Source organism: Saccopteryx leptura, chromosome 3 (genome assembly GCF_036850995.1).
Source record: "Saccopteryx leptura isolate mSacLep1 chromosome 3, mSacLep1_pri_phased_curated, whole genome shotgun sequence".
Lineage (NCBI taxonomy): Eukaryota > Metazoa > Chordata > Mammalia > Chiroptera > Emballonuridae > Saccopteryx > Saccopteryx leptura.
In genome coordinates this window covers 29,225,136-29,240,671 of record NC_089505.1, presented here as the reverse complement: position 1 = coordinate 29,240,671, position 15,536 = coordinate 29,225,136, and the positions used below count along the sequence as shown (strand labels likewise).

The 15,536-nt window shown below is 38.7% G+C and overlaps 1 protein-coding gene across 2 annotated transcripts in view; it reads right to left on the bottom strand.

Moving 5' to 3' along the window:
- The window catches only part of HBS1L (HBS1 like translational GTPase), a 91,511-nt gene that overhangs the window by 31,341 nt on the left and 44,634 nt on the right, over nucleotides 1–15,536 (bottom strand). For both annotated transcript variants that reach the window (XM_066373171.1, XM_066373172.1), the window contains one exon: nucleotides 4,837–4,945. In XM_066373171.1, the coding sequence (XP_066229268.1) occupies nucleotides 4,837–4,945 (109 nt within the window). The remainder of the gene's footprint in view (nucleotides 1–4,836; nucleotides 4,946–15,536) is intronic.

Below are 15,536 nucleotides of genomic sequence, written 5' to 3'. Positions count from 1 at the left end.
GACAAAGAACAGGTTAAATTGCAAGTTATTAAAAATAAAGCCAATTTTATACAATTTAATTACAGCTGACGGAAAACTAGTTTATAAAAATCACTTAAGATAGCAGCATAGTAAAAATGTGTGAGAACAGTAAATCTACTTTCTTCTTGCCCACTGTTCCAAAAACAGATTCATTTTCTCCCTCTCAGAGCATCTGTATATGTTTGACATTGACGCTAAACCCAATACCTCAGGAAAGCGACAGAATTTGTGACTTTGTTAAAAACTTCAAATTCGCCTGACCAGGCGGTGGCGCAATAGAGCTTTGGACTGGAATGCTGAGGACCCAGGTTCGAGACCCCAAGGTCGCCAGCTTGAGCGCGGGCTCATCTGGTTTGAGCAAAAAGCTCACCAGCTTGGACCCAAGGTCGCTGGCTCAAGCAAGGGGTTACTCGGTCTGCTGAAGGCCCGCGGTCAAGGCATATATGAGAAAGCAATCAATGAACAACTAAGGTGTCGCAATGCGCAACGAAAAACTAATGATTGATGCTTCTCATCTCTTTGTCCCTGTCTGTCCCTCTCTCTGATTCTCTCTCTGTCTCTGTAAAAAAAACAAAACAAAAAAACAACAACTTCAAATTCCCATTTTATTTTGCTTTGCAAATCTCCACTGGACTATTTTGGTGTTAATTTTTTTAAATTCGTTTTAGAGGGGGAGAGAGAGAGAAAGGGAGAGAGAAGGAAGAGGGGAGGAGCAGGAAACATCAACTCCCATATGTGCCTTGACCAGGCAAGCTAGGGGTTTTGAAGCAGTGACCTCTGCATTCCACGTCATCGTCATCCACTGCGCCACCACACATCAGGCCTTGGCGCTAATTTTTTAACAATACTTAAACAGAACAGCTTGATCTTGAACTACAGAGAAAAAGTTTTACTAATGTAAAAAATGCTCCCATTCTTTTAAAGGATTCCAATAGGCTAACTTAAATGAAATCAAACTTAGACTATAATTTGCAAACATTTACATGAATGCCCAGAGCTAGTTCTAAAACCAAAACATGACAATTCTGCATTTAGTCATAAAAAAAAAACAAAAAAACAAAACTATGAATCACAATAAAGTACTCAACCAGAATAACTACACATAGGCTTTGGCTCTAATCAGACCTGGGAGAAATCACAATCTTTGGCTTCACATCTTTCTCTTTTTAGTTGCAAAAGCTTTGCAAAGGTTTATGTTGACTCCAACATGGAAAACCGGTAGAGGCAGAACGACTGTTTGACAGACAGGTAAAAACCTGCAGCTCAGCTCACCCACCAACCCAGTCAGCCCTCAGAGGGGCTGCTCAGGATAGTCAGGACTTCACACAGCATGGGTCTGATTTGAGAATTTTATTTACAATTCAGTACCGTGAAAAGTTTGTTTCTCTCTCACTTTCATGATAATAGTCCCTTTTAAGTAAATATTAGGTAAACTGAAAATTAACTCACTAAACTGTATACAGTTAGAGGGAAGTGACCAAAGTAATTAAAAAAGCATTCCGGGCCCTGGCCGGTTGGCTCAGTGGTAGAGCGTCGGCCTGGCGTGCGGGGGACCCAGGTTCGATTCCCGGCCAGGGCACATAGGAGAAGCGCCCATTTGCTTCTCCACCCCCACCCCCTCCTTCCTCTCTGTCTCTCTCTTCCCCTCCCACAGCCAAGGCTCCATTGGAGCAAAGATGGCCCGGGCGCTGGGGATGGCTCCTTGGCCTCTGCCCCAGGCGCTAGAGTGGCTCTGGTCGCCGCAGAGCGACACCCCAGAGGGCAGAGCATCGCCCCCTGGTGGGCAGAGTGTCGCCCCTGGTGGGCGTGCTGGGTGGATCCCGGTCGGGCGCATGCGGGAGTCTGTCTGACTGTCTCTCCCCGTTTCCAGCTTCAGAAAAATACAAAAAAAATAATAATAAATAAATAAATAAATAAAGCATTCCGGGTAAGTTTGTACTTAGTATAAAATTCTGCATATTATGAAATAAAAGTTAATGTTTTAAACCTTCGAAAAGTCTTTAAGATGAGATCTAAAAATGACCATTCTGGGTTCAAGGCCATAATTATTGACCGATATGAAAAAAAGAATAAGTTGGTTGAATGTTTATTCAGGTGCTTTATGATATAATTTTGTAACCTTAATTATTATTATAAAATGACTAGTCTGTTTTGTTTCTATACCATCTTTCCAAAATTGCAAATATTTCTACATGAATCTAGAGGTTTAATCTTTCTTCTTGAATTACTTAAATAATACTAGGAAGCTAATAGTTTAGACTTAAGAGGTTAAGCACAGAGTATTTGTTCTCATACAATGTTATAACCATTTTTATTCACATGCATTTTCTAGAGAGGAATTTACTATCTCTAATACTAGTGAAAAAAGAAAGTTTGCTATTTGAATTTCTTCTAAACAATAAATTATCTTATTTTTTAATAAGCTGTCATTGGTAATCACACTATGCAAAAATCTGATGCTGAAATTTTGAATCCAAATGTCTTATTGTATTTCTCTGTGCTTTCTTGAGACCAAATCAAAACAACAGCCCAAATATTATCCCTACTATAAATTTCCCCCTAAAATCTTATGAAAGTATCTGGTGCAAATATAGCCTGGTCCTTGAGCAATCTGTACCTACAAAGCTTTCACATTCTGATGACTTCTCCCACTAGGCCACACAAAAATATTAACTCAAAGAACTCTGATCAACAAATATTTAAATGACTATTCTATGAAGAATACAATGATGAACGTTAACGGGGTCCCTATCCTCATGAAGCATACAGTCCTATAAGATTCTGAAAGGCTTACATTATACTTAAAAAGTTCAGAATTGGGTTTTCAAAAATTATTACTTGTACTTATTTTTTTTATCATTTATTTCCCATTATTCTTATAATTATTCACATAGACAACTATGCATTTACTCTTCATATGATATAACAGTTTGGGCTTATTTGAATGTTACTTTCTAAAACTTCTGAAACCTTTTACATTTCATTTATCTCTCAGTGGAAATAAACCCATAATAGGATTAAATGGCACTTATGATGATGTAAGAGTAAAAAAAGTTGCCTGACCAGGTGGTGGTACAGTGGATAGAGCATCAGACTGGGATGCAGAGGACCCAGGTTTGAAGCCCCAGGGTTGCCAGCTTGAGCACAGGCTCATCTGGTTTGAGCAAGGCTCACCAGCTTGAGCCCAAGGTCGCTGGTTTGAGCAAGGGGTCACTTGGTCAGCTATTGCTCACTGGTCAAGACACATATGAGAAAGCAATCAATGAACAACTAAGGTGCCACAACAAAAATTGATGCTTCTCATCTCTTCCCCTTCCTGTCTGTCTGTCCCTATCTGTCCCTCTCTCTGTCTCTGTCACACACACACACACACACACACACACACACAGACACACAAATAAAAAAAATTAGAAAAAGGCATTTATGATTCTGACAATCCAATCCCAATTCAGAGAAAAAAGACATACATTAAGCTTTTTATAACTGAGTGGCATTCAATATTGTTTAATGGGCTAAAGTAATTAAAAATTAACTCTTTCATTAACCTATTCATTCAGTTAACATATACTGAATACCTATAATGTTCTAGATATGGAGTTCTTTCCCTCACTAAATCTGAAATCTTGTAAAAATCTGAAATCTTGTAAAGTCTTGCTTTTAAAAAGCAAAACACTGAACCAGGTGGTCATGACTCTTCCCAGTGAGGAGGCGTGACACATCCATTGACTTAGAAGAATGTTGTACGGAAGGGAAAAAAATCCACAGTTTATTTATATTTCTCATAAGTTAAAAGAAATGCGCTATTTTTCATATTTGATAATAGTGCTTCTCATCTAACTGGCAGAGAAAATACATGTAAGTAAAAATTTAGAAAATGATTAAAAAATCTAAAACATCTTAAAGAGGTCAAAAGTTCCTGTTTTCCAGCTGTGCTGTTAAACCTCAAGCACCCCACCACCCTTGTCTATGAAAACTCCTGGGAGAATTCTAGAGACTGATAAGAAAGAACAAGTGAGTGTTACTAATGTATAACTTATTTTCATTTCTCATCAGATATTTAAAATGGGAGCAGTTTCATTTTATATGTTATATCTTTGTTATACTCATCCATTTTACTCAATATGAAAATCTAAGAGTTTAAAGATAGTAATTAGCAAAAGAATTTTAAGTAATGATTCTATGATTGACCAACTACAACAGGGGTTGGGAACCTATGGCTCGCGAACCAGATGTGGCTCTTTTGATGGCTGCATCTGGCTCGCAGACAAATCTTTAATAAAAAAAAATGTTAAAAATATAAAACATTCTTATGTATTACAATCCATTCATTTCCTACAGCTCATGTTCATGGTTGCGGGTGGCTGGAGCCAATCACAGCTGTCCTCCAGGACAACACCAAATTTTTATTGGATAATGCATAACGTACATGGGTTGTTGTATGGCTCTCAAGGAATTACATTTTAAAATACGTGGCGTTCATGGCTCTCTCAGCCAAAAGGTTCCACCCCTGAACTACAAGTATGTAATTCCCAAATGCTGCTTTGCCTACGCCATCTAGTGGCACAAGGAGTCTCTATCTCACAATGTTATATTTCACAAAATCATAGGTTTTTTTGTTAAATTAGCTATAAATAATTTATCTGAGAAAATTGATAGTGAAATTGATTAACAGAAAGAGAGAAATCTAGAATTAAGTCTAATTTCTCATCTCCTTTTTATACTCTGACAGATTGAAGACTGTGATAGTTCAATGCTAAAGGGAGACAAACTAATTTTTTTTTAAAAATGGGGGAAGGGAGGGGTTATAAACCTTACCCAGGCACTTCAAATCCCATAGTTTGCTTCTTTCCAGATACAGTCATTTTAGCAACTTTTGGCACAATTTCAGATTCACTTCGAGATGACTGGCAATCTACTGATTTTCCTAATTAAGGAGAAAAATACAAATGCCTAATTAAAGTTAATTTCTAAAAACATATATTACATATTATATAATATATAAATATATATTATAATTACATTTCATAGAATTCGTGTCTTTATAAACATATGTTTCTCTAAAAATTGTAGTAAAATAGTAAAAAGCTGAAAAAAATTCTTCTGTCACTCTATTCTGGAAAATCCCCTATATCAGGACTTTGTTATACTTAACCTCCACCAAATCTCTTCCTAATTTTGAACTGCCTCTACAGTTTCAGTATTAAGAGGTCACAAGGTGGTTTCTGCCCCAAGCCTTGTGCTGACAATACACTAGACCTTCCTCTCCTGCTCCAACCACACCCTTTCACAGTGCTAAAACTGTCCAGTCAGTTAACAGATGGCTCAACTATTTTTAATCCTGTGATACCTATAAGCTGATGAGAAAGTTGAGAGTCTGATGAATTGTGCTGAACACTGCATTTATTTTACTTGCACACAATACTAGACTTAGTAAGATAGCTGCTCTGTATAAAGAATATGGGGGAAGAGGTCAGTGTAGAAAAAGTGAACTAAGAACATGAGGAGGATAAATTATGAGCTGGATCAAAGTAAGACTTAATACATTTGATCCTTTAAATATATATACATTATTATATAAATATAATGGAATTCTTCAGAATGCATCTTTATAATTTGTAAGAGTGCCATCAGGAATGGATCCACATAAAACTACAGAAACTGCATTGCTACACTGGTAAATATATATACAGAACTTACTTTTCAAAAGTTGAAAAGACATTGGACCTAGCCAGTTGGCTCAATGGTAAAGCATTGGCCCAGTGTGTGGATGTCCCAGGTTTGATTCCCAGTCAGAGCACACAGGAGAAGTGACCATCTGCTTCTCCACTCCTCCCCCTTCTCCTTCTCTCTTCCCCTCCTGCAGCCAAGGCTCGACTGATTTGAATGCATTGGCCTGGGCGCTGAGGATGGCTCCCTCAGGTACTAAAAATAGCTTAGTTGTGAGCATGGTCCCAGACGGGCAGAGGACTGGCATCAGACAGGGTTTGCCAGTGGATCCTGGTTGGGGCACATGCAGGAGTCTATCTCCCCTCCTCACGTTTGGAAAAGAAAAAAAAAATTTAATAAATAAAATAAAATTAGAAAAGACAAATGAATGTACAGAATTCATTTAAAATGTTTGTTATTTGCCTACTATATGCCAAGCACTATGCTGGAAATGTAAGGGTGAACGAAAGCAGAAATAATCCTTATGCTGAGAGAGTTTACAGTCTAGTGAAGAAAAGGTATTAAGTGATCTCAAAAAATAAGTCAAATCAAAACTATTATTATAGCATGACCAGGTGGTGGTGCAGTGGATAGAGCATCAAACTAGGATGTGGAAGACCCAGGTTTGAAACCCCAAGGTCGCTGGCTTAAACGTGGGCTCATCCAGCTTGAGCACAGGGTTGCAGGCTTGTGCGTGGGATCATAGACATGACCCCATGGTCACTGGCTTAAGCTCAAAGGTCACTAGCTTGAAGCCCAAGGTTACTGGCTTGAGCCCAAGGTTGCTGGCTTGAGCAAGGGGTCACTGGGTTGGCTGTAGCCCCCTGGTCAAGGCACATACAAAAAAACAACCAATGAACAACTAAGGAGCCCCTGGTCAAGGCACATACAAAAAAACAATCAATGAAAAACTAAGGAGCCGCAACAAAGAACTGATGCTTCTCATCTCTCTCCCTTCCTGTCTGTCCCTATCTGTCCTTCTCTCTCTCTCTCTCTCTCTCTCTGTCTGTCTTTGTCACACACACACACACACACACACACACACACACACACAACCTATTATTATAATATTATAATCTGCATATATTTGGTGATAGAACACTTGAATTAGAGCACTTCTACAGAAAAGCAAGCGTTGAGCAAAGATACAAAAAAATGAATAGGAATTAACTTTATAGAAGAGCATTCTGACTGGAGGGACCAGATCGCACATCGGCCCTCTTGTAGGAGGCAGCATGGCAGTACTTCAGAGAGTAAACAGAAGGCGAGAGGGAACAACGTTAAATAAAAGGAAGCGGCAGTGGCCAGGCCTTAGGCCATACCAAAGATACTAATGTGTGCTAACAGAATTGAAAGGCACCAAAAGTATGTATACAAGAGGAGGGAGGGGCAAGAGAGAGGATAAAGGGTCAGGCATAAAGGAGAAGTCTGAAGTCTGGGCTAAAGCACTTATTTATCATTCATCCGCAGATAATTAAAAGCTGAAGTCATAGACACTAGAGGGATCACCAAGGGAGAAAATGTAGGGTAAGAGGAGGAGCGGTCCTAGAAGAAAGCCTTGGAATAAGCCAACATTTAAATGAGAAATAAGAGGACACTGAGCCTGTAAAAAGGGGACAGAGGAGAGCCAGGGTAGGTACTGCCAAGAAGGTGATGGGAAAAGAGTCCTTAATGGAGCTGGCATCACCAGTCAAGTGAATTGAGGACTGAAAACATGCAAACACCTAGTAACACGATCCTTTAAGACAAAGGTCATTGGTAGAGTTAGCCAAGAACCATTCGAGATAAGTGAGAGAAGTAGAGCCAGAATAGTTTATAAAAAGGAGCAAAGTGCAAAAACAGAAGTGGCAATTGTGCCCATGATCTCTCTTCCATTATTTCAAAAGCCAAAACCTCTGAACAATTAAAGCTTTTTTGTTTGGTTTTATTTAATAGCTCTTTTGGAAGCAAAACCTGACCTGGACTGACAAGAGACTATTTGCAGCCCTTATTTATCTCACTTTAAGTGAAAAGTTGTACATTTCAATGCAGAAATAACATTGTGGTGACTATGGGCTCATACTATAGATGGTATGTTCATGTTAATGCCTTTCTAAATCCAAAAAATTCTGAATTCTGAATTAAATCTACTCTCAAAGGCTTTATATGATATAAGAGATTACAAATATGTAAATGACTCAAACAGTCTGGCTGGGGCCATGGCTGGATGGATCAGTGGATAGAGCGTCAGCCCAGCATGCAGAAATCCAGGGTTCCATCCTTGGGTCAGTGCACACAAGAGAAGTGACCATTTGTTTCTTTCCCTCTCCCTCTCCCCCTTCTGTCTCTTCCCCTCTCGCAGCCAGTGGCTCAACTGGTTCGAGCATCAGCCCCCGGTACTGAGGATGGCTTGAGTGATTCAAGCATCAGCCCCAGATGGGGGTTGCCGGCTGGATCCCGGGTAGCAGCGCTTCCGAGAGTCTATCTACCCTCTCACTTAAAAAAAAAAAAAAAAGTTTGGCTGGAAAGGAAAGAATATGGCCGAATGTTAGCAAAAGAGGGAGGTGGGATCCGTTGATGGAAAGACAAAAATGAAAGGGGCTATTGGACAGTACTAGGAAGAGAACAGATCATTTTAGATACTTCCGAATTTCTGAGAGGGCAGTAAAGGGAAAGGGCCCAAAGCACAGGTAGGCTGAACTAAGACAGAGACAGGCTCTTATACTGATTACAAGGGAAGGCAGATCTGTACGTTGAGGAGCTGGAAGATGAGAATTCCTAATGGTCAGCTTCTATTTCCTCACAACACAGCAAGCAGCTAGCTACCTGCTGAGACAGGGTGAACGAGGAAAGTGAAAAGACTGGGAAGCGAATCAAGTTTCAGTAATTGCCGCCCAAAGGAATATAAATTAAAAATTTAGGAAAACTGTTGGATAGTACCAAGAGCCCACTTACGGTTTGCAATAGTAATTTATAATGGACTCAATCAGCCTTTCTATGCCACTTTCTCTAGCAATGTTCAGCAACTCAGGAACAGGGTTAAGTTTCTATCCAACAGGTGAAAAAGAGCAGAAAAACAAGGTAGTTGAAGGTATTGGCAAAAGGGGAGGAAGACTGAAATTATAAATCATAAACTTAATGTTTAAAAATATAACATGCTGCCTGACCTGTGGTGGCACAGTGGATAAAGCATCAACCTGGAAATGCTGAGGTTGCCGGTTCAAAACCCTGGGCTTGCCTGGTCAAGGCACATATGGGAGTTGATGCTTCCTGCTCCTCCCCCCTTCTCTCTCTCTCTCCCTCTCTATCTCTCTCTCTCCCTTTCTCTCTCCTCTCTAAAATGAATAAAAAAATAAAGATTTGAAAAAAAAAATATATATATATAACATGCACTGGGAGGAAGCAGAGAGAGGCCCACAGGTCAAGGAAAAGTCCGGAGTGAGAAGCACAACCAGGTGGTTGTGGTCGGAATAAAAGGTGTGAATTTTTCATTTTGAAAAGGGGGCATTGGTGAATTGCTGAGGAGAGGTGAAGGTCACTGGAAATGAGGTGGTAGGGACCTGAAAGTCCAGGGTGTCAGACTTGGTGTTTGTTCACATCGATGCACAAGTAGGCTATGGTCATGAAGCACTTAGGGGGCAGAAGAAAATTGTAAGCAGCTGCCAAAGTCTTCAATGCACAAGAAAAAGTGGCATGAGGTTGTTCAGTAGGTGACAGCAGTGAGGACCAACAAAGGGCTGGTTCAGGCAAAAAGACAGGAACTTTAAAGGAGCAGAGATTTAAAGAAAATAAATAGGGTAGAGGAATAGCAATTTTTGAAAAGGCAGCAAAGAGAACAACATTGACCTTCCAGACCCTGAGATTTGAAAGAACATAAATGAAGTAAAGAAGTAGAAAAAATGCTAGGAAAAATGATTGAGAATTATAGAGAGATTGGCTTTTCATGAAAAACAAACAAACAAAAAAACCAGTTCCTGGAGTCAGAGCATGCTAACGTAGACAGTGAAAGATGAGTGAGGTTAGGAAGGAGGAAACAGAGCTTCATCCCGATGTTTTCTTTGTGTCTGAGGGTTGGGGTGGGGGTGGCGCAGACCACCCTGGCTGATAAAGACAAGACGAAGAGGCATAGTGGATTTGGGTCTATTAAAAGAATAGGGGGAAAGAACTATACAGCACAAAAATATCTCAATCCAGGCAATACAAGACTACTTCCCACTTCCCATGTAGATTCATTTTAATACTTTACACACCCATTTTGCACGAGGAAAATTTCTTGACACAGTTAATACACTAAAATACTGTAATTTTGACTTTTTAAAAAATAGGTAGGTCATAAAATCACAATAAAAGGTCTCTAAAGGTATTTCTTGGGATGCAATAAATACATTATTTCTCATTTCTGGTGATTCTTATTTGTAGGACACCAAACCCAAGATGTAGTATTACAAATAATTGGTTATGTAAGTGAAAGTCTTTTTTTTTTAGAGGAAAAAAGTCTAGTATTAAGGATCTGAACACCACCCACTAAAGAGTAAGTCTTAAAACCTTTTATTTCAGACTCTTGCTGAATTTGACTGAAACCTTCTGCTTGTACATCCACATGATTTACCGTCTTTGGACTCACTCCTTAGTCTTTGAGCACACTGAATATTCCATATTATAGTAGCTTTTTGAGGGTAGGAACTGCCTTAGAGATATGTTCACCCAGCCCACAGAACATGACACAGTGCTCTGCCAACAAGTATTCAATAAACACAGTTCAATGATGAACTCCTAACGGTTTACCTTGTGAAACCATGAGTTGATCTATATTGCTTTGCAAGTTATCTTAGATCTCTTCTTGAACAGTAACCTCCTCAATTTTACCTGCTCGACCTACTTCTTGCACTTAATACCAGCCACCTCCTAATGTCAAGACCTGGGTTCCTGAAAGCCAATTTGGCGCTTGCTACAATCACTGTCATGTGCTCCCCTTCCAGGTGCTCCGCAGGCTCTTGACCTTCATAGGGTAGGTTTTTACTTCTACTTTAGATCTGCCAAAGGCTATACAACCTGTGACACAGCCAGATTAAAAATATATGTATGAATCATACGGTGGGTGTTATCAACAGGCTCATACACTACTTACTGAGAGACAATAATAAAAGCTGTAAGGTGAATGATGGAGAGAATAAGCAAGAGAATTCAAAGTATGTACCTGAGTGATTATGGAAGACAAATGAAATGAGACTTAACCTGACCCTGGAAAATAAAGAGGAAACAAAAGCAATGTGAGAAAAGGCATTTTTAAGTGTCAATGGGCAAAAATTCTGAAAAAGACTGGGCAATGATCAATAAACTTTTATAGTAGGGCTATATAGGCCTTATTTAAAAAAGAAAAAAGGACCTTTCATAGTCTTATTTTCAAAGATTCTATTTTTCTCATCTAATAAATAAAAAAGCATAAAGAAGTAGTATTAAATATTCTAAATTAAATTAGGAAAGATAATTACTGAGACTGTTTAGAAATTGGAAAGGCCAAATTATGATTAGGTAAAATAAAAACCATAGAAATTTATGACTTGCCCACAAATTATGCTGCCATGCCTCATCACCATATAACTCCTTTACTCCCAAGTCACTAATGAGGTATCCTCCTCAAGCTTCAGTCCCAATTTTTGCATATGCACTGCCGAAGTGACGTACCAAGCTTCGGTCGTAAGATGCTGTTTAAATTCTACAGTTACTAAAGTAAACAGCTCTAATTAGTCTAGTACGGTTAAAGTCTACAGCTCTGCCACCAGGAAACTCCAGAACCTGAGCCTTGATCTCATCATCAAATATTCCAGAGACGGAGTTTATCCCGCTGCAAAATGAGGATATCACCATCTATTGTCTATCTCACTAAGATGTTATAACAAAGATCATATATGTAAAAGCACTCAACTACTAATTTAAAAAATATTCTCAATTCTCAAACAAAACTGAAAAAAAAAAAAGAGAAGACTTTTCTTCTATGGAATTATCTCATCAGTGTTCATATAACAATATCCTTGCCATAAAAATCTTACGTCAACAATAATTGTTGAGCCCTGGCCAGGTGACTCAGTGGATAAAGCACTGTACCAGTGTGCTAAGGTCACACGCATGGTTAGATCTCAGGTCAGGGCACGTGCAAGAAGCAATCAATGAGCACACAACTAAATGGAACTAAGTGGAATGGCGAACTGATGCTTCTCTACTTCTCTTCCTCTCTCTCTCAAATCAATGGAAAAATTAAAATAACTGCTGCAGTTCTTGATCACTATGTGTTTATGGTAATTATTTTTAGTTTGACTGAATATTATTGTACCCATTAATCTCTCTTTTTAAAGTGATTTTAGGTGATTGGATCAACAAATGCTAGATGCACCTGATCACAAATAGATAGTAATACAAAAAGTTTGCCTGCTATACCCTGGCTTGAACCCAGTATTCTTTTTTACTTACTTAAGTATCATTCAAGAAAGAAGAAAAATAAAAAAAATAAAAACGACCCAGGTATGCAAAATCCAATCAATGGAACTATTTTCAACTTGATGTTGAAGTTCATCTGGAAGAGCAAATGTGAGAGGATGACCAATAAAAGGCTCCATTTTAAATTAAGAATAATGGCAGAGGAACTGAACTACCAGTTAGCCAGAGCTCCTATAAAGCTGAAGTAAAGTAACATGTGGTAATAGCACAAGAGTAGATTCATGAATTGGAATGAGTATCTATAAATGGACCAATTAATAGGAATAATTTCATCTGATATATATAGCACTGTACCTAGGGTATATGGAAAAATATATAGAAATATATGTTATATATACTTATAAACAGAAATTCAGAATATGCAGAGATGTCTCAGATCAGTGGAAAAGGATGGGTGATCCAGTATTGTATTGGGAATACAAGCTATTGAGGAAAAGGCTCTATCTATCATGTCTATGGTGTATCATATAAATTTCTGTTGATTAAAGATATGAACATAAAGAACACAATTATAAAAACATATCTATAAAATGCAAGTAAAATGGATGGATCTTATATAAAAATTTTAAAATTCTCCCTGATTAAAGATACCACAAGTGAATATAAAGTATGTGGGAAGATATATACAAAGAATTAATATATAGGGCTCTGGCCAGTTGGCTCAGTGGTAGAGCGTCGGCCTGGCGTGCAGGAGTCCCGGGTTCGATTCCCAGCCAGGGCACACAGGAGAAGCGCCCATTTGCTTCTCCACCCCTCCCCCTCTCCTTCCTCTCTGTCTCTCTCTTCCCCTCCCACAGCCAAGGCTCCATTGGAGCAAAGTTAGCCCGGGCGCTGAGGATGGCTCGATGCCTCTGCCTCAGGTGCTAGAATGGCTCTGGTTGCAACAGAGCAATGCCCCAGATGGGCAGAGCATCACCCCCTGGTGGGCATGCTGGGTGGATTCCGGTCGGGCACATGCAGGAGTCTGTCTGACTGCCTCCCCGTTTCCAACTTCAGAAAATACAGAAAAAAAAGAAAAGAATTAATATATATAATAAAAGAGCTCCTACAAGCCAGTAAGAAAAAACTCAGAAAGTGAGCAATAACTAGACCAAGTCAAAATACACAATTCAAAGAAAGGTTTCAAAGAAAGGTGTGACAGAGAAAAGGGAAGACAGGAATGGGGGGGCAGGACAAGGGGAGAACTGAAAAAGGAGTCAGTAAAAGAGGGGGTACAGAGGGAGAGAGAAAGGGAAAGGGATAAGTAAAAGTATTTCTGCTTTATTAGCATCCAGCGTTGCCAAAGGAAGGAAGAAGAGCGATTTCTAACACTGTTGGCTAGAGTACACACTAATATACCTTCGGCAGGGAGAACTATGATAAAATAAAATAAAATTACTACTATGTACAGTATCCTTCAGAGAATATGTTTTCTCTTTGATTTCTTTTTTTTTTTAAGACTATAGTAAAAACATACTTAGCAATAACACTTAGAATTACTCTAACCCAACCCAAACTCTTTCCATTAATGATCCTGATTACAACATAATTCTGAAAACATCCACTGGAAAGTTCATGTTCTGAACAAGGTTAACAAAGATCATTCAATCAATCATTCAATGACAACTTTATATTCAGAGTGCTCTAGTAAGGCTGAAAGTAATGCTCTAAGTAATTCTGTCTTTTGTGTTACATAACTGATCCATTTGTTTAGCCTCCGAGGTTCCCTGACAGCAGGGAGTGAATCTTTTGGATTTTTCTATTTTCACAACTCAAGTATTTGATACACTGTACAAATAAAGTCATTTCCTGACAGCTCTTTCAATGCTCTGATAAATTTCTAAAGAAATGAAGGTGAAAACTAAAAGGGAATTATAATGTGACTTCTTTAAACATGTATTGTTACAAGGTTAAAAAAAAACAAAACTCATGGTAAAATCTATCCTGCCATCCTTGGATCTAGAGTTGCATTTCTCAGCCTTGGAACCACTGACATTTGAGCGGGGTGTTTCTATACTGTTGAGCGCTGTCCTCTGCACTATAAAATGTTTAGCAGCATTCCAAATACATCTCCAGCAAAAGAATTAAATAGATATTACAAATCCTACATACAGTCACCACCTCAAACACATACATCATCTAACTTATCCTCTTCCCAACAAAATGAGCAATACTGAAGTTATTTCCCATCCAGCCAAGCTTGAAACCTCAGTCATTGAATTGACTCCCAATTTTCTCAAAACCGCTCTAATTAACACTAATTTTATTACCTTTTCCCTCCTAAATATTTCTCAAATTTGACCTTTTCTTTCCTTTCCGACCTACCTAGATCATGCCCTTAGGATTTCATGACTGCAGTGATAGATATGTCTCTCTTCTGTGTCTTACTTATCAAACTATGTATGTCCTACCACTGTCATGAGGTCACCTCCTAAAATACTTAGTGACACTGAACAAAAAAAAATGTACTTTTATATAGTCCTTAAAAACATGATCCCAACTTACCTTTCCAGACTCATCTCTCTCTTACTACTCCCATAAGCAGACTGGGTTTCTCCAGCATAAAAACTTTTTTCTCACAGCCATGGACATGGTCCATGCTATTCCCATATTGATACAAATGCCATTATTTTCATGAAAATTATTAATACAACAAAGCCAAGGCTTCTTGATAATGCATGAATCACAGAGGCCAACTTCAGCACTACACAACCAAAGACTTCGATTTTTCCCACAAGGATTCACCAAGACTGTAAGTATTCAGAATACTTAATAAAGTACATGTAAATTTACTTGCATACTTTATACTCCCACAGGAAAGCCCAATAACCACTACATGTCAAAACCCTCCAAATCAGTAGTTACTTAAAGAGTTTGGTAAAAGAGGTAATACACAGACCCTGCTGCCGGACGGCCTGGGTTGAATCCAGACTCTGTCGCTTATTAGTTATGTGACTTCATTTAACTTCTCACTGTGCCTACTTTCCACATCTATAAAATAACAATAATTGAAGCTACCAAACAGTGATGCTAGAAGAATTAATAATATATGTAAAGTGCTTAGAGCAATGCCTGGTATATATTAAGTACTCAATGCTTCACACCATGACAGAAAGCACCACAATCTGTGGGTCTTTGATGTCACCAAAATATCAACTTCCTTTTCCTCATTTAACACCAGACAGATACAACTTACTCTCTGGTAGACACATATTAATTCATGATGGGAAAGAGAGAAAGGCCAACAGTATGACACTGTGATAGGTACTGGCATAAACAGACCAAAGAATAAGATACGAGTCCTACCTTCAGGAAACCTAAGTCTAGTGGAGATTCTACACAAGCATATTATTATG